At 49.5% G+C, this 19,836-nt stretch overlaps 1 protein-coding gene across 1 annotated transcript; it reads left to right on the top strand.

Annotated features, from left to right (window-relative positions):
- Window positions 1-16,692: 16,692 nt before the first annotated feature.
- Window positions 16,693-17,844, top strand: gbp (glycogen synthase kinase binding protein). The gene has a single exon (XM_075466875.1). The coding sequence runs from the start codon at window positions 17,021-17,023 to the stop codon at window positions 17,543-17,545; it is 525 nt and encodes a 174-aa protein (XP_075322990.1). The 5' UTR covers window positions 16,693-17,020; the 3' UTR covers window positions 17,546-17,844.
- Window positions 17,845-19,836: the final 1,992 nt, after the last annotated feature.

The following is a 19,836-nucleotide window of genomic DNA, read 5'->3' as shown; positions in this document are numbered from 1 at the left end:
GATCGATTTCTGTTCTCTTTATCGATTCAGATTCTTATCAGTTCCTGTTTGTACTGAAATATAAAAATGTACTTTAGTTTCATTAGGATGAGATGATCCTTGTACTGGAACTTGGATGCTTCTTGGGCCTCTGAGGTCCCTTTATATTAGTATTCCAGATTAGATTTTCCATTTTCACGTGTGGATCCAGTGTTTCCATCAGATAAATGTAAACAATAAAAGGTAAAGGTGATATAAACTGGAATCATGTTGCCAGGTTGGATTAGAAGATGATTTGTTCCTCTGTTCCAGGTGAACTGTGTTCCAGGTGAACTGTGTTCCAGGTGAACTGTGTTCCAGGTGAACTGTGTTGGTCTCAGCGATGTTACGCTTCCCGCAGGACGATAAAAACCTGATGGAGCTGTCGCAGTCCGGCTCGCTCTACCTGAGGAGCACCTCTACGGTTTCCCTGGATGAGCGGTGAGACGCGCACCTGTTTCCAGGTGATTCGGCCGGCTGGTTCCAGGCTGTTTTTATTTAAATCGCCTGAATCCGTCACAGGTTCTCTCAGGTTCTGGAGGCCCGGCTGATCCGGCCCAGGATGGAGACCTGTAAGCCCGTCCCACGGCGGCGGAGGAAGATGGTGCTGCTGCTGCAGGTGAGAGCCAATCAGAGCAGGCCATCCAGACAGGTGAGGCTGTGACACTGTTGACCTACTGTTGAGGGGTTTGTGTGCCGTGTCCTTCGGGTGGCGTTGCAGGTCAATGGCTGTGTTCGAAACCGCCTACTACTCTCCTACTACTCCTACTAACTTTAACTTTTTTAAGTTCCCGGATGCATCCTAGATTCTCCGAAATGTTGGGTATGCATCATGAGGTTACTACTCATACTCAAACTACCCAAGATGCAACGGATCAAAACACTCACGGTTCGGATCGTTCCTCGGATCAGAGTCACGGATCGGATCAGCCAAAAAAAAAAATAGACAAGACAAATAAACATGTTTTGTCTTTGTTTATTAACACTTTTAAATTATTAAACTGAAATATATAAAATCAACTTAAAGTGCAACATAAACACAGCGATAGCGTTTGTGATCGCTTTAGCCCGGTCGGATTGTGAAGGAAGGGGCTGCTTAAACACCGCGGTGATGAGCGGTTGTTGAGCCGCTTTCGGTTTCACTCCTGTCGGTGAAACACCGGGGTGATGTCGCTGCAAATGCGTGGCCATGCTCGATGTGTTTCCACTGTTGTGTGGCTTTCTTGTGCCACAGTGCCTACACACCGTCACGGTTTTATCCACCAACCTCTTTCCTTCATTAAATGTGACAGGGAAGCCAAAATGCTCCCAAACAGGGGATTTAAATGACGTGGGGCGTTCAAGCTCTTCTGTTCCTCCGCTCGCCATGACCACACTGTGTTGCAGGTTAGGGTTTTCTTTGTTAGCTATCGCTATGTCAGCTACGTGCTATGTCTGTGTGGTAACCTAGGCGACAGGTTGGTGTGGCAGCGCGAGTATATGGAAACAGACAGAGGCAGCAGTTATCGTTACAGTAGTCACCGCAGTCTAGCCTACTTTTATTTTCCATGCCCACTGTTCTACATGTTGTACGCTGAGGACAATAAATCACAAACGAGCCACAGGACTGTTTGCTTATTGAAGAGGGAACTGTTGCAGACTTTTACCCAGAGCGTGGAAAGTAGCTCTGTCCCTGGAACTAGCAGGAAGGGTAACGGCTGTGTGAGGACTGAACATGCGCACAATTTTTATTTTTTTTCATAAATCAATCCGCGGATCATGTGTGTGCCGAACCGAAATAATTGATCCGAACGGATCACGGATCAATGATGATCCGTTGCACCACTACAAACTACCCGAGATGCAACGCAACGTGACGTCGCCGATCGTCATTTCCTGTCAAAACGGCAGTTTCAAGCCAGAGTGGTATAAAAAGATTATTACTATTATTTATATATATATATTTATGTGTTATTATTTATTAATAATTATTGATTATTATTATTAAAAGTATTACTCTAGAGCTATGTTTCAAGCTAGCTACAACGAGGATAGGTTCACTTCCTGTTTTCAAACCTGACAAAATACCGGCTGTTTACAATTTTGTTCCCACGAATTCGGCGCTACTAAAGCTAGCCGCAGTGAGCTAAGGCACTTCCTGTTATTTTCACAAAATAAAATACCCGTTGCCTTTTATCATAGGGAAAGCCATTACCATACAATTGGTGCTTTTGTTTTGAAAACAGGAAGTGAACCTACCCTCGTTGTAGCTAGCTTGAAACTGCCGTTTTGACAGGAAATGACGATCGGCGACGTCACGTTACGTTGCATCTTGGGTAGTTTGAGTATGAGTAGTAACCTCATGATGCATACCCAACATTTAGGAGAATCTAGTATGCATCCGGGAACTTCTGCTTACTCAAACTCGCATACTAACTCAGAAAGTTAGTATGAGAAGTATGCGGTTTGGAACACAGCCCATCACTTCTGAATATATTTTTTCTTCTGCTGCTTCTAATTTGTTGAGCTGTGAAACTTTAAACATCAAACTGTAGAAGCTCCGACTCTGTCCCATAAAGAAGGAGTTGAACACTCAGTGGGTCACATGGCTCTGAAAAGATCGGATTATTGGCAAAATTACAACCAGACTGAGTTATTAAGTTCATGTAGACACCTTAATCTGACTAAGAACTGGATCGGATGGGATTCAGACCCCGAGATAACTGGGTTAAAGTCACTCTAAACCTGCTTGTAGACGCTGAAGCACGTGGTGAATCAGACTTTGCGTTCTGCGCATGCTCCAGATGTTTTCCCGGGGTCGTGACCCGGAAGTCAAAGGAGACGATATTCCTGTTGTTGTCGCCGTCAGAGAGAAACAAACAACGCGATGGAGAATGCTCCGTTGGGCATCGAGTTTGTGCAACAAGCAGCTCATCACAGAGCAAATGTAGAGGGACGTAGCTTCATCTGGCTCTGCGTTCTCCATCTTTCTCCAATGCCTGAGTTTGTTGTTGTTGTTGGTGGTGAAGAGGTCAACAGGAAGTGGCTCTATTAGCAACAGCTGGAATGGGTACAGCGCCACCTATCGTACCGGGGTATGACACGCTTTGTGCCTCTGATCCCATTCATTCACCGCCAGATATCCAAGGAGAATTACCCTCGCTCAGCTCAGTCTGATTGTAATTTGAAATTTAGCCATCATCTGATCCTTTCAGAGCCATGTGACCCCACTGAGTGTTTAACTCCCTGAGCCCCCCCCCCCCCCCCCCCCCCCCCCCCCAGTGTGATTAAACGGGCTGAAAGTCCCACATTAAGTCAATCCTTGTTGTACTCTCTACCAGCCACTAGATGGCAGACATGTTTCATCTGAATTATCCCCATAATTAAGGTGTCTTCATGTTTAAAATATTCCAGTAACCTGATGAGGGGGGACAAGTTAAACTAACAGGGATGAACAGCAGTTCTTAGCCACTCAAACACTGAAGAATCAGGATCTGATGGAAAGATATTTTACTGTTTTTATGTAGAGTGGGACAGTGTATGATATTAACTCTTTCGGTGCCATTGACGTCTATAGACAACTTTACGCGACAAACCCTGGGCGGCGCCATCACCCTCCACAAATGCACTTCATTTCCGCCGGAAGTAGTTTGCGCAGCGTTTGCCAATGTAAACAGATGATGCTAGCTTTGACAGCCCACTCGTAGATCGCTAATAATGTCCTTATGTAACGGGTTGGCTGTTGATTCCACTTCCTCAGTGACTGCCAATCATATTTACCTTTATTTGTGTATCATGGGTGCTCACTGGTCGGCCGGGCTCTCCTCAGCACGTAAATATGGGCTGTGATGTAGGCGCAGACAGTGCACGAGGATTGAGCCCATGGTAGGTTTGTTACACAAAGCACAGCGTTATACTGAAACTGTATTTAATGTAATAATGCAGTTAGCATTATTATTATTGTATATTATGCTCAGTAAGATGGCGACAGCATTGCATTTGACTAAATGTGTTTTTATTTTGTAATGTTAATGTAATGGTTGTTGGCGATCTTGGCTCGAAGGCTAAGCTAAACTTGCTAACTTTCTCTCATGAAGCTGTGCCGAGCGAGTGCTGACCAGTCGTATTCCTTATCGTTATTCAGGCAATAAAAGTCCAGTCCTGAAGCTAAGTCACGGCACCGATCCTCCCGAGCAGGTCATCAAACTTTTCCCACATGCTCCCGAAAATCGTTGTTTTGTTGAGGGAAGGTTACAGTTCTGCAGTAAATATGTAGCTGCCCAAAGGTGCCAACAGATGTCTGTTGTTTACATAATGTAATATAATGTTGAATATATTGTTGTACAAACTTGAAAATAAAGGTTGATGTAATTTCATGTCATTATTGCACTGAACTACGATCATGAGTGCCCTATCTTCCTTAGAGTGTTACAATTTCTTTTAACACAGTTCATTCATAGTAAACTCATACTTTACATTAATAACACTGGATTAATTCATTGTTTTGAGGAAATGAAACAAACGGCTTCAACTAGAAAGATCATGTATTTAATCCTAACAGGGATTAAAAAGTGAAATACAAAACGACCCCACACAATTACATCACTATAATAATAATTTACAATATTAACTGTTAAACATGTACTATGCACACAGGGACACAAGGCAAGACTCTAAACCTCATGAGGCATTCTGATCAGTGGACTTCTCAGGTTAACTAGGCCAGCACAGATGGTCCAGATGTTGTCCAGTTTACGTGCCATGATGGGAACGGTCTGGGATAAAATCTTATAGATCTTCAGTCTCTGGATTGCTCTTTCCACATGTATGCGGACATTTGTCAAAGCACTCTCTATCTAACCACTCGTTCAAGTGCTTTCTTGAGTTTGTACAGCAACTGCTGCACATGTCGTTCCCGAACCACTTTTCCTCTTAAGGTTTTCCTTTTTCTCACTGCGTCGATATCGGAGCTAGCTAGCAAAACAAACCGGAGCCCGCCAGAACGGAAGTGGAGAGCATCGACGGGAGGAGTTTAGGAAGTAGAGCGGAAACGGGTCAAAAACTTGTCTATAGACGTCAATTTAAAAAAAAAACGTTGACTGCCAAAGGCGTCTATAGACGTCAATTGCGTTTTTAACGGAGCGGGCTGGGGGACAATCTAGCGGAGTTCGTCACTAAATCTTAGGCTTGTAAACACTAAACAGAGAATATACTGGCAAAATTACCCGCAAGGTGGCAGCAGTGCCACTATGCACAAAAAAAGAAGCTTGTTTTCTCCGGTTTTTTTTGGTCAAACAGCTGTTTTTGGTGAAACCAACCTATGTTCTACTGTCTATTACTAAAGGACTGAAAATGGTAGAAACAAACTTTTTTTTCCTGATGAAAGAAGGAAACTCTTTCGTTTGGTGATTTCGGTGTGTACATAGTCATAAGACACACTTTTCTGTGGGTCTTGGAAAATCAGTCAAAATACTGTAAAACACTTGGCAGTATGGCTCTCTCTGCACTGAAAATGGCTGGCAGCCAATGAGTTAAATATAATGACTTGGTTAGCTTAATAGGACTGTTGTCTGTTTCGGCTCCTGTTGCCTCTGTTTCGGCTCCTGTTGCCACTGTTTCGGCTCCTGTTGCCTCTGTTTCAGGCTCCTGTTGCCTCTGTTTCGGCCTCCTGTTGCCTCTGTTTCAGGCTCCTGTTGCCTCTGTTTCAGGCTCCTGTTGCCTCTGTTTCGGGCTCCTGTTGCCTCTGTTTCAGGCTCCTGTTGCCTCTGTTTCAAGCTCCTGTTGCCTCTGTTTCAGGCTCCTGTTGCCTCTGTTTCAGGCTCCTGTTGCCTCTGTTTCAGGCTCCTGTTGCCTCTGTTTCAGGCTCCTGTTGCCTCTGTTTCAGGCTCCTGTTGCCTCTGTTTCAGGCTCCTGTTGCCTCTGTTTCAGGCTCCTGTTGCCTCTGTTTCGGGCTCCTGTTGCCTCTGTTTCGGGCTCCTGTTGCCTCTGTTTCGGGCTCCTGTTGTCTCTGTTTCAAGCTCCTGTTGCCTCTGTTTCAGGCTCCTGTTGCCACTGTTTCAGGCTCCTGTTGCCTCTGTTTCGGGCTCCTGTTGCCTCAGTTTCGGGCTCCTGTTGCCTCTGTTTCAGGCTCCTGTTGCCTCTGTTTCAGGCTCCTGTTGCCACTGTTTCGGGCTCCTGTTGCCTCTGTTTCAGGCTCCTGTTGCCACTGTTTCAGGCTCCTGTTGTCTCTGTTTCGGGCTCCTGTTGCCTCTGTTTCAGGCTCCTGTTGCCTCTGTTTCAGGCTCCTGTTGCCTCTGTTTCAGGCTCCTGTTGCCTCTGTTTCAGGCTCCTGTTGCCACTGTTTCGGGCTCCTGTTGCCTCTGTTTCAGGCTCCTGTTGCCACTGTTTCAGGCTCCTGTTGCCTCTGTTTCAGGCTCCTGTTGTCTCTGTTTCGGGCTCCTGTTGCCACTGTTTCAGGCTCCTGTTGCCTCTGTTTCGGGCTCCTGTTGTCTCTGTTTCGGGCTCCTGTTGCCTCTGTTTCAGGCTCCTGTTGCCTCTGTTTCAGGCTCCTGTTGCCTCTGTTTCAGGCTCCTGTTGCCACTGTTTCGGGCTCCTGTTGCCTCTGTTTCAGGCTCCTGTTGCCACTGTTTCAGGCTCCTGTTGCCTCTGTTTCAGGCTCCTGTTGCCACTGTTTCAGGCTCCTGTTGCCTCTGTTTCAGGCTCCTGTTGCCTCTGTTTCAGGCTCCTGTTGTCTCTGTTTCGGGCTCCTGTTGTCTCTGTTTCGGGCTCCTGTTGCCTCAGTTTCGGGCTCCTGTTGCCTCTGTTTCGGGCTCCTGTTGCCTCTGTTTCGGGCTCCTGTTGCCTCTGTTTCGGCTCCTGTTGCCTCTGTTTCGGGCTCCTGTTGCCTCTGTTTCAGGCTCCTGTTGCCTCTGTTTCGGCTCCTGTTGCCTCTGTTTCAGGCTCCTGTTGCCTCTGTTTCGGGCTCCTGTTGTCTCTGTTTCGGGCTCCTGTTGTCTCTGTTTCAGGCTCCTGTTGCCTCAGTTTCGGGCTCCTGTTGCCTCTGTTTCCGGCTCCTGTTGCCTCTGTTTCGGCTCCTGTTGCCTCTGTTTCGGGCTCCTGTTGTCTCTGTTTCGGGCTCCTGTTGCCTCTGTTTCGGGCTCCTGTTGCCTCTGTTTCGGGCTCCTGTTGCCTCTGTTTCGGGCTCCTGTTGCCTCTGTTTCGGCTCCTGTTGCCTCTGTTTCGGGCTCCTGTTGCCTCTGTTTCAGGCTCCTGTTGCCTCTGTTTCGGGCTCCTGTTGCCTCTGTTTCGGGCTCCTGTTGCCTCTGTTTCGGCTCCTGTTGCCTCTGTTTCGGGCTCCTGTTGCCTCTGTTTCAGGCTCCTGTTGCCTCTGTTTCGGCTCCTGTTGCCTCTGTTTCAGGCTCCTGTTGCCTCTGTTTCAGGCTCCTGTTGCCTCAGTTTCGGGCTCCTGTTGCCTCTGTTTCCGGCTCCTGTTGCCTCTGTTTCGGCTCCTGTTGCCTCTGTTTCGGGCTCCTGTTGCCTCTGTTTCCGGCTCCTGTTGCCTCTGTTTCGGCTCCTGTTGCCTCTGTTTCAGGCTCCTGTTGCCTCTGTTTCCGGCTCCTGTTGCCTCTGTTTCGGGCTCCTGTTGCCCCTGTTTCGGGCTCCTGTTGCCTCTGTTTCGGGCTCCTGTTGTCTCTGTTTCAGGCTCCTGTTGTCTCTCTTTCAGGCTCCTGTTGCCTCTCGGAGGATGAAGTGGCGTCTCAAGAGGAGGACGAGCGTTTGGGCCCGGCTGGGCTGGCAACAGCTGGCTCGCCGCCTGTCGGCTCTCAGACCGCCGGGCTTCTGGAGCTTCAGGAACAAGTACACATGGAGAGCAAGGTGCACCTCCACCTGCTGCAGTGAGTACCTGCTGACCCCACCTGCTCCGAGGCCGGTTAGCTTTAAGGAATCCAATCGAAAAATGTCTAAAGTTTGGGAGCATTTCCAAGAAAAGAGAAAATGTCTTAGCTTAGCACGATAGCACAACGTCAAGTTAGCAGAGAGCAGAAGGAAGCTAGCTGAGAGCAGAAGGAAGCTAGCGGAGAGCAGAAGGAAGCTAGCGGAGAGCAGAAGGAAGCTAGCGGAGAGCAGAAGGAAGCTAGCTGAGAGCAGAAGGAAGCTAGCTGAGAGCAGAAGGAAGCTAGCTGAGAGCAGAAGGAAGCTAGCTGAGAGCAGAAGGAAGCTAGCGGAGAGCAGAAGGAAGCTAGCGGAGAGCAGAAGGAAGCTAGCGGAGAGCAGAAGGAAGCTAGCGGAGAGCAGAAGGAAGCTAGCTGAGAGCAGAAGGAAGCTAGCTGAGAGCAGAAGGAAGCTAGCTGAGAGCAGAAGGAAGCTAGCGGAGAGCAGAAGGAAGCTAGCGGAGAGCAGAAGGAAGCTAGCGGAGAGCAGAAGGAAGCTAGCGGAGAGCAGAAGGAAGCTAGCGGAGAGCAGAAGGAAGCTAGCTGAGAGCAGAAGGAAGCTACCCGTGTCCCACCCGTGTGTCCCACAGGAAGAGGAAACCATCAGCTGGGCCGGCGCCGCTTCCTGATGGCGGCGAACCTCAGGAAACCTCCTGCAGGTGAGTTTCAGCGCTGCGTCCCTCTCACGTCACAACGCTCCGGTTCTCTGGAAAGCTCCGATAACTTTCTCCATTTCCTCTTTAGGACGGCGACAGCCGAGTCAGCAGAGGGGCGGAGCCACCGCTGCCAGGGGGCGCAGGTTCTACAGGAAGGACGTTCCCACCAAGAAGCAGCTGGACGCACAGCTGGATGAGTACATGTCCCTGTCCAGGAGCCGCCTGGACGCACAGCTGGACGAGTACATGTCCCTGTCCCGCAGCCGCTTGGACGCCGATCTGGACGAGTACATGTTGATGGCGGGACAGTCGCACAGGGACTGAGACGGCTGGGGGTGGGGGGGGGGGGTTCTGGACCATTGAGGAACAGGTTTGTGTTTTAATGTGGAGCGAGTCCACGGCCGTTTTATTTGGAGAGCAGCAGGTAGAAGTTGGACTTTAGTTTGGCCTCGGCGGGTTTTCGTTGGCCGTTCTGTTGCTTTGTTCATCTGTGGTTCTGTGTACTTCACTGACCTGCCTGTGTGTAGGAACTCTCACCGGCTGGTTCTGTTACTCAGCCGCACTTTTGTTCCCAACAAGAGAAACTTGATTAAATTATGTTACCTGCTGAGTCACGATCGTTCCTTCAGGTGTGGACACCAAACACAAACTAATTTTTATTCATTAATCGAAGAAAAAAGAAGGAAAACCACATAAATCCGACATTTCCATCGATGGTTTGAAGTGAACTCAGCTGTGTGGTGTCACCAGAGGGGGCGCTGTTCCTGGCTGTAATTCAGTAGAAGAAGTAGTTTTCCTAACATTGGCTGTGTTCCAAACCGCATACTACTCCTACTACTCCTACTAGCTTTCTCAGTTAGTATGTGAGTTTGAGTAAGCAGAAGTTCCCGGATGCATACTAGATTCTCCTAAATGTTGGGTATGCATCATGAGGTTACTACTCATACTCAAACTACCCAAGATGCAACGTAACGTGACGTCGCCGATCGTCATTTCCTGTCAAAACGGCAGTTTCAAGCTAGCTACAACGAGGGTAGGTTCACTTCCTGTTTTCAAAACAAAAGCACCAATTGTATGGTAATGGCTTTCCCTATGATAAAAGGCAACGGGTATTTTATTTTGGTGAAAATAACAGGAAGTGCGTTGCTCACTGCGGCTAGCTTTAGTAGCGCCGAATTCGTGGGAACAAAATGGTAAATAGCCGGTATTTTGTCAGGTTTTCAACACGTTGGGGATCTAAACGACTACTTTCTCACCTGAAAATGTTTCAAATGTTGCTAAAGTTTAGAGTCCTGGTTCTGTCCTGCTTCAGGTGTTTCCACTTCAGACAATTCAGGATTTCTTCTTCTTCCTGTCTGTGTTAAAGATCCACCCAACCTCTGGTTAATGTCAGTTTAGCTGGTGTCTGATTCACATTTAAAGGATTCCATAAAGAATCAGTGAGACAGCAGAGCTGTTTACGGGTTGTAAGGTTCAAAGTAAAGATCCTCTCGGGCAGAGTTCAGCAGCAGAGAACCAGAGAGAACACAGAGTTCCCTTCCTGTGTGTAGATGATTATCAGCTCACGGCTGTAAAATACTGTGATGATGCTTTAATGGAGTGTCGCCACACCTGGTTATGAACTGTTGACCCGATATCAGCCTTATAGCCTCGCCTAGACTCAGTTTCCTCCCCCTGTTCCATCAGAGCTGGTTTATAAAAGAAAGTTATTATTGATATTAACGTGATAAATGTCTGAAGTGAAGTTCCTGGGAGCATACATCAGGGCGTCTGAAGTGTAAAACTCCTTCTTCCTGTTCCTGGGAGCATATATCAGGGCGTCTGAGGTGTAAAACTCCTTCTTCCTGTTCCTGGGAGCATATATCAGGGCGTCTGAGGTGTAAAACTCCTTCTTCCTGTTCCTGGGAGCATATATCAGGGCGTCTGAGGTGTATAAACTCCTTCTTCCTGTTCCTGGGAGCATATATCAGGGCGTCTGAGGTGTAAAACTCCTTCTTCCTGTTCCTGGGAGCATATATCAGGGCGTCTGAGGTGTAAAACTCCTTCTTCCTGTTCCTGGGAGCATATATCAGGGCGTCTGAGGTGTAAAACTCCTTCTTCCTGTTCCTGGGAGCATATATCAGGGCGTCTGAGGTGTATAAACTCCTTCTTCCTGTTCCTGGGAGCATATATCAGGGCGTCTGAGGTGTAAAACTCCTTCTTCCTGTTCCTGGGAGCATATATCAGGGCGTCTGAGGTGTAAAACTCCTTCTTCCTGTTCCTGGGAGCATATATCAGGGCGTCTGAGGTGTAAAACTCCTTCTTCCTGTTCCTGGGAGCATATATCAGGGCGTCTGAGGTGTAAAACTCCTTCTTCCTGTTCCTGGGAGCATATATCAGGGCGTCTGAGGTGTAAAACTCCTTCTTCCTGTTCCTGGGAGCATATATCAGGGCGTCTGAGGTGTAAAACTCCTTCTTCCTGTTCCTGGGAGCACATATCAGGGCGTCTGAAGTGTAAAACTCCTTCTTCCTGTTCCTGGGAGCATATATCAGGGCGTCTGAGGTGTAAAACTCCTTCTTCCTGTTCCTGGGAGCATATATCAGGGCGTCTGAGGTGTAAAACTCCTTCTTCCTGTTCCTGGGAGCGTATATCAGGGCGTCTGAGGTGTAAAACTCCTTCTTCCTGTTCCTGGGAGCATATATCAGGGCGTCTGAGGTGTAAAACTCCTTCTTCCTGTTCCTGGGAGCATATATCAGGGCGTCTGAGGTGTAAAACTCCTTCTTCCTGTTCCTGGGAGCATATATCAGGGCGTCTGAAGTCACGGGCAGAGGTGGGTAGTAACCAGTTACATTAACTTGAGTAAGTTTTATAAAGCATTGTACTTCTCGGAGTAGTTTTAAATCTCTATACTTTTTACTTTTCCTTGAGTAGATGTGTGCAGCAGAAACTGTCCTCTTACTCCGCTACATTAGGCTACAATGAGCTGGTTACTTTTCTTCTTACCTCTTTGGTATTCTACGCCTCATTATTTTTATCCCCCCGCGTACGCCTCATTTTAATGTTTTATTCTGACAGAGAGAGAGACTTCCGCCAAAGGCTCTACCACCTGACTGTGTTCCACCAATCAGACGCAGCCGTGCAGTCTGGTCACGTGACCGTACTCGATCTCAGCGGCGGGACGGGTTAGCTTTAGCATTAGCAGTCGTAGCAAACAAAGAAAGAAACAGATGAAAAATGTCAGAACCAACGGTGGGAAATGAAGACGCAGACGAGGCCTCATACTGAAAGCATGTTTACCTTACAAAGAGTGAGAAACAGCAGCTACATTATGTGTCTTCTGTGGCAACCAAAACAAACGCACATTTCAGCAGAAACTCAACATCTAACTTGAGGAAACATGTAGCGCTAAGTTTCCTAAACTCGTTTTTTCCCCCATGGATAGGTGAATGTTTGTTTTTTAGGTTACATATGGGTTACATATGTTTTAAACATTTCCTAAGTCTCTTTTATTTTATATTGAAGTTCCTGAATTTACCTGGATTATTTTAATTTAAGCTATTTTGTAATTAATTCATTTTATCAATTGGATGAACTCTAATTTGCCTAAAGATGATTATTTAGTATTTTTTGTGTCTGATTGAATGCTTGTGTTAACAAATAAATCAGACGTTACTCGAGTAGTTTTTTCACCAAGCACTTTTTAATTATCTGGATGACTGCTTTTTACTTTTAGTTGAGTCACATTATTCTAAAGTAACAGTACTTTTACCTCCCACCTGTGGCCACCAGCCGGTGTAAAACTCCCCTAAAACACGCCCCTGGTATTTATTTATTTATTGACCAAAGTGTCTGATACTTGTTGGCGGGTGTTTACGTTGTTCAGAGGGTAAAAGCAGAGAAGAAGAAAGCTGGAGGCGGCTTACATCAGGAACTCCCAGAATCAGTAACCAGCAGCTTTTACAGCCACCATGTAACATCTGTTTATCATTCCCATGATGCCGCGGGGCAGCACATGCTGTTTATCATTCCCATGATGCCGCGGGGCAGCACATGCTGTTTATCGTTCCCATGATGCCGCGGGGCAGCACATGCTGTTTATCGTTCCCATGATGCCGCGGGGCAGCACATGCTGTTTATCGTTCCCATGATGCCGCGGGGCAGCACATGCTGTTTATCGTTCCCATGATGCCGCGGGGCAGCACCTGCTGTTTATCATTCCCATGATGCCGCGGGGCAGCACCTGCTGTTTATCATTCCCATGATGCCGCGGGGCAGCACATGCTGTTTATCGTTCCCATGATGCCGCGGGGCAGCACCTGCTGTGCTGTTATGTAAGAGCAGTCAGAACATCGGGTCGGCTGCCATGTCTGATCACACCTGAAGCACCTGGAACAGGAACTCATGATGTAATCAGAACCGGTAAACCCGGGAAGTATCACTACAGAACCGCTGAGGACGGGTTTGTTTCTGTCTGAGCTGCCTGATCTGGAGAAGTTCTGCATGTAAACTACAAAGAATCCTCTCTGGTTCTGATCTGGTTCTGATCCCCTCTCTGGTTCTGATCCCCTCTCTGGTTCTGATCCCTTCTGGTTCTGATCCCTTCTGGTTCTGATCCCTTCTGGTTCTGATCCTTTCTGGGTTCTGATCTGGTTCTGATCCCTTCTGGTTCTGATCCCCTCTGGGTTCTGATCTGGTTCTGATCCCCTCTGGTTCTGATCCCCTCTCTGGTTCTGATCTGGTTCTGATCCCCTCTGGGTTCTGATCTGGTTCTGATCCCCTCTGGTTCTGATCCCTTCTGGTTCTGATCCCCTCTGGGTTCTGATCTGGTTCTGATCCCCTCTCTGGTTCTGATCTGGTTCTGATCCCCTCTGGTTCTGATCCCCTCTCTGGTTCTGATCTGGTTCTGATCCCCTCTCTGGTTCTGATCCCCTCTCTGGTTCTGATCCCCTCTCTGGTTCTGATCCCCTCTGGTTCTGATCCCCTCTCTGGTTCTGATCCCCTCTGGTTCTGATCCCCTCTCTGGTTCTGATCTGGTTCTGATCCCCTCTGGTTCTGATCCCCTCTGGTTCTGATCCCCTCTGGTTCTGATCCCCTCTGGTTCTGATCCCCTCTCTGGTTCTGATCCCCTCTGGTTCTGATCCCCTCTCTGGTTCTGATCTGGTTCTGATCCCCTCTGGTTCTGATCCCCTCTGGGTTCTGATCTGGTTCTGATCCCCTCTCTGGTTCTGATCCCCTCTGGGTTCTGATCTGGTTCTGATCCCCTCTCTGGTTCTGATCCCCTCTGGGTTCTGATCTGGTTCTGATCCCCTCTCTGGTTCTGATCCCCTCTGGTTCTGATCTGGTTCTGATCTGGTTCTGATCCCCTCTGGGTTCTGATCTGGTTCTGATCCCCTCTCTGGTTCTGATCCCCTCTGGGTTCTGATCTGGTTCTGATCCCCTCTCTGGTTCTGATCCCCTCTCTGGTTCTGATCCCCTCTGGTTCTGATCCCCTCTCTGGTTCTGATCCCCTCTCTGGTTCTGATCCCCTCTGGTTCTGATCCCCTCTCTGGTTCTGATCCCCTCTGGTTCTGATCCCCTCTCTGGTTCTGATCCCCTCTGGTTCTGATCCCCTCTCTGGTTCTGATCCCCTCTGGTTCTGATCCCCTCTCTGGTTCTGATCTGGTTCTGATCCCCTCTCTGGTTCTGATCCCCTCTGGGTTCTGATCTGGTTCTGATCCCCTCTCTGGTTCTGATCCCCTCTGGTTCTGATCCCCTCTCTGGTTCTGATCCCCTCTGGTTCTGATCCCCTCTCTGGTTCTGATCCCCTCTGGTTCTGATCCCCTCTGGTTCTGATCCCCTCTCTGGTTCTGATCCCCTCTGGTTCTGATCCCCTCTCTGGTTCTGATCTGGTTCTGATCCCCTCTCTGGTTCTGATCCCCTCTCTGGTTCTGATCTGGTTCTGATCCCCTCTGGGTTCTGATCTGGTTCTGATCCCCTCTCTGGTTCTGATCCCCTCTCTGGTTCTGATCCCCTCTCTGGTTCTGATCTGGTTCTGATCTGGTTCTGATCCCCTCTGGGTTCTGATCTGGTTCTGATCTGGTTCTGATCCCCTCTGGGTTCTGATCTGGTTCTGATCTGGTTCTGATCCCCTCTGGGTTCTGATCTGGTTCTGATCCCCTCTCTGGTTCTGATCCCCTCTCTGGTTCTGATCTGGTTCTGATCTGGTTCTGATCCCCTCTCTGGTTCTGATCCCCTCTCTGGTTCTGATCCCCTCTGGGTTCTGATCTGGTTCTGATCCCCTCTCTGGTTCTGATCCCCTCTGGTTCTGATCTGGTTCTGATCCCCTCTGGGTTCTGATCCCCTCTGGTTCTGATCCCCTCTGGTTCTGATCCCCTCTCTGGTTCTGATCCCCTCTCTGGTTCTGATCTGGTTCTGATCCCCTCTGGGTTCTGATCTGGTTCTGATCCCCTCTGGTTCTGATCCCCTCTCTGGTTCTGATCCCCTCTCTGGTTCTGATCCCCTCTGGGTTCTGATCTGGTTCTGATCCCCTCTGGTTCTGATCCCTTCTGGTTCTGATCCCCTCTGGGTTCTGATCTGGTTCTGATCTGGTTCTGATCCCGTCTGGGTTCTGATCCCGTCTGGGTTCTGATCCCGTCTGGGTTCTGATCCCCTCTCTGGTTCTGATCTGGTTCTGATCCCGTCTGGGTTCTGATCCCGTCTGGGTTCTGATCCCCTCTCTGGTTCTGATCCCCTCTCTGGTTCTGATCCCCTCTGGTTCTGATCCCCTCTCTGGTTCTGATCTGGTTCTGATCCCGTCTGGGTTCTGATCTGGTTCTGATCCCCTCTCTGGTTCTGATCCCCTCTCTGGTTCTGATCCCCTCTGGTTCTGATCCCCTCTCTGGTTCTGATCTGGTTCTGATCCCGTCTGGGTTCTGATCTGGTTCTGATCCCCTCTCTGGTTCTGATCCCCTCTCTGGTTCTGATCCCCTCTCTGGTTCTGATCCCCTCTGGTTCTGATCCCCTCTCTGGTTCTGATCCCCTCTGGTTCTGATCCCCTCTGGTTCTGATCCCCTCTCTGGTTCTGATCCCCTCTGGGTTTCAGCAGCTAGTTTTAGGAGGACTCAGAACCCAAACTGTGGCTCACTTTGACTGATGTGTGGGGACATGCCTGAGCTGAGGCTGTGATTGGCTGAGCTGCTCAGGCCCCGCCCCCTCCACCACTCACGTTCCTGTGCCTGAGGGGGCGGAGCCTCTGAGCAGGAAGTAAACCCGCTGAACTCGGCCTGCTGGCTGCCCTCCAACTCGGAACAGAGTTGATCCTCCGGCCCAGAGGCACGTTTCCCCCGGGCTGCTGCTGGATCAGAACCGCCTGGGGCCCGAGGCCCGACCCAGCAGAACCCAGAACCAGAGTCCAACAGAACCCAGAACCAGAGTCCAACAGAACCAGAGTCCAACAGAACCAGAGTCCAACAGAACCCAGAACCAGAGTCCAACAGAACCCAGAACCAGATGATGTCATCAAACGGGTTTCAGGTTTCACTTATAAACTTTGTAAAGTTTTTTCTTTAAGTTTATTCTTTAAACTTTATAAAGTTTATTCTTTAAACTTTATAAAGTTTATTCTTTAAACTTTATAAGTTTATTCGGTGTGTTTATAAACATCAGGAATCTGCTCTGCTGGTTTCACAGGAAGCCGTGTGCGCATGCGCGTCCCGTCTGCCTCCCTCTGATACCGGATCATTCATGTTTACTGTTGTTGCAGGAAGCTGGGGTGTTGTCGCGCGCACACACACACAGGAGCACACATCTCGGGCCTCGGCCCTGTGATTGGCTGCCGCACCACGTGGTGGTGGTGATAGTAGCTCCTTATTTGGTCATGAGGACAGGAGCAGCGGGTTCAGAGCGGCCGCTGATTCTCAGAAACACAACAGTACACCGTGTTCTCCGCGCACGTGCACGCGCATTACTATTGTCTGTACACGCACACACAGAAATCTGACTAAAATAAATAAATAAATAGAATATTTATCTATAAATAGAAGCTGGTTTTAATGGCAGCAGAACCGGGTTTATTTGTTCTGTTGGGTCAGCAGCAGACACCGACATGTTATGTAATGTTGGTGTGGGCGGAGCAGTCCACTGTGGCGGGGGTGGAGGGGGGTCTGAGGCGGGAAACCCAGAACCGGAACCGCCCAGAACCAGAACCTTCCGGAGCCGCGGTGCGAAGGCGGATAAATGTTTTAATCAGAAAGTTGTGATGAAGAGTGCCGGGCTGAGCCGCTACTCTGCCCCGCGGTGACGCGGTGGTATGTCCCCCCCCTCCGATGGATAATGGTACGGTCCACAACGTGTCATCCATTGTTTACAAATCAAACGGCTTGTTGGTTTGTGCCGAGCGGCGTGCTGAGAGCTGAGGAGCGGCCCAAAGCTTCATTCATCCCGGACAACGCGCCGAACCGAGCCGAGCCGAGCCAGAACAGAGCCAGAACAGAGCCAGGATGCCGTGCCGGGAGGAGAACTACATCCTGCTGGAGCAGTCCGTCACCGTGGACCCGAAGGAGGTGGACGCGCTGGTCACCAAGATCGGCGAGGCGCTGCAGCTCCACAACAACAACAACAGCGGCGGCGGCCATCAGCAGAGCGTGTCCGTGTCCCTGTCCTGCCTGCACGGGCTGGCGGCCGGCGGCGGGCCGGGCAAACCGGCGGCCGGGGGCGGCGCCGCGGGCCCAACGCAGAGGAGCTGCTGCATGCGGCTCCGGAGCCGGGGACAGCGGGGCAGCGGCCGGGCCGGCGGCAGGGCCAGCAGGGCCAGCCCCTACCACCTCCCCGGCTCCGGCGGAGAGGACTGGGACCGCATCAGGCCCTGGAACCGGAAGCGGATCAGCGTGGAGGAGGACGATGATCCGCACCGGCTGCTCCAGGAGCTGCTGCTGTCCGGGAACCTGATCAAGGAGGCCGTGAGGCGGCTGCAGTTCCCCCCGGACTGTGGAGACTTCCCCCGGGACAGCGTGCCCTGCTCATAACGGAACCGGGCCCCCTGGTACTTTTTTCATGTTGGAACCGGGCCCCCTGGTACTTTTTTCATGTTGGAACCGGGCCCCCTGGTACTTTCATATTGGAACCGGGCCCCACCACGGACTGACTGGGCTCAGGCCGGCTGGGCTGAAGCCGGCCCGGGGGGTTCTGGAGTTCTGGAGCTGATTTTTCACCGTGTTTGGGACGCTAACAGTTAGCCGAGCTAGCCTCGAGCTAATCAGCGTGTTTATGTTTGAATGCGCGTGTCGGACGTGCGGGAGGAGGGGTGAGGGAGGGGCGGGGGGGGGGGGGGTCACAGCGTTCAGCCGCCATGTTGGGACACGTTGATCCGGAACACTGACCCGGGAAAGCTCACCTGGGAGCGGCTCACCTTGGCTGAGCGGACCGCGTCATCAACCTGTTTATTTGTTTATGGGGGTGACGTCACTGTGGTGCTTTTTCAATGTTTGAAATTCAAGCGGGATTTTCCTCCTTTGTTGTTGTTGTTTTTGGTTTTTTATTTTTTATTTGTTTGTGTAAAGAATGATCACGTGTGACTTGCTTCGTACCGAAGCGTGTTCAGGCCTTCTGTTTGTCTTAATAAAAACACACTTTTTGTTTTTTCAAGCCGCGCACGTGTCTCTTGTGTTTGTCCCCGCTGCCTCCTCTGGGGGGGGCGCGTGCATGTGAGCGTGGCGCTGAAAGGACACGCGCTCATTATCGGCCTATAAATACTCTTCCTCGGTGGGTCACAGCAGCAGAAAAACATGTTGTGGCGGCGGATCCCCCCAGAACCGCCCCCCCCCCCCCCCCCCCAAAAGTGGGCCGAACTGCCCCCCAAAGCGGGCCGAACCGCCCCCACCCCGCTGCCGGTTCTGCTGGGCCGGACCGCCCCCCCACACCGGGTCAAACTGAAAAATGTCAGAATTTTTAATGGAGTTCCTGTTCTGTCCACAGCAGAAGCTGCTCGTGTGTAACAAAGCGTGTTTGTCCACGTGCTCAGGAGCTGTGACGTCATCACGCCGCTGTGGGGGTAAGAACACGTGACTCGCGTAAACCTGCCGGAGGCCGTTGTGTTTTCACTGAGCAGCACGTGGAGGTGAAGTGAGCGGAACCACAGCGCCCCCCAGCGGGCAGCGGGGCGAACAGCAGGTCCTGGGTGTCAGACCCCCAGCAGCAGCTGCTCTGTTTACCCACCGGACATTATCACATTCTTACAGAACCGGGTCACACCAAAGCTGAACCCGTTGAGTCCAGATTTTTCAGCTGAGCCATTTAATGACCTGCAGAAAAAGTCTGAAACTTTATGAGTTTGCTTTGCGTTGGACATTTAAAGTTAAATTCAGTGTAATTTCAGCTGTTTTAAGTTGATTAATTAGTTTTATATTCATTTATGGAACTTTCTCTGGTTTTATTGATGTTTTTGTTATTCTTTAATCCACATTTGATCAGTTTGTTGTGTGTTCTTTCTAAATGAAGCTTATAAATTAATCGGTTTACTCTGAGATGAGACTGGAGCTGTTTGAATAAAACTGAACTAAGTTCTGATAAATTTCCACAAAATAAAGGACGGAACGGGTCGAACTGAGCATGTGCAGCGAGTTCTTCCTGAAACACTGAAGGAGGAAAACGTCTAAACGTTCAGAGAAACGTCACCGAGGAAGAAATGTGGAGTTTGTTGCCAGCTGCCTGTGAATGGTTTCATGTAAAATCTGTTCAGACTGCGGCAGCAGCGAGGGGCAAACATGGTGATCAGAACCGCTGACTGGACCCGATCAACAGAACCAACACACTTTCAGGCTGAAACTTGGATCTGATCCATAAATCAAACTGGTTGAACCGGATCTGGGGAACCAGAACTCTGCTGACGGTTTTACTGAGAACACCAAGCTGGAGGAACCCGTTAGCTTAGCTCCGACATGTCCCAGAAACAGAATACCCAAACATAACCAAATGTATGACGTGGTACTGAGTTTGTTTGTTTGTTTGTTTTGTTTATTTTGTTAAACGGTGTCATACACCAAAAAGGTGCCCAGCCCGCAACCCACACCATAAGTAATAAGAAGCAATAGTCCAAAGAACATCTCCATCATGGCTAATCCAACATGTACGGGTCAGTAGGCAACAACCCCACTCAGACATAAAGTTGGTGAGCTTCCAATACATATTGGGCTAAATAAAACACTTTGATGTAAGTCTGCACTCATCGGACATAGAAAATAAATCATGACATTCCAAGGTCAATTCAAGGAAGAGCTTAAGTCTAACTTCATGGTAAAAAGGAGAGTAAAACAGAAAA

Source organism: Odontesthes bonariensis, chromosome 5 (assembly GCF_027942865.1).
Source record: "Odontesthes bonariensis isolate fOdoBon6 chromosome 5, fOdoBon6.hap1, whole genome shotgun sequence".
Taxonomy (NCBI): Eukaryota; Metazoa; Chordata; class Actinopteri; order Atheriniformes; family Atherinopsidae; genus Odontesthes; species Odontesthes bonariensis.
Note: the sequence above shows the minus strand (reverse complement) of the source record. Positions and strands in the feature narration are given on the sequence as shown.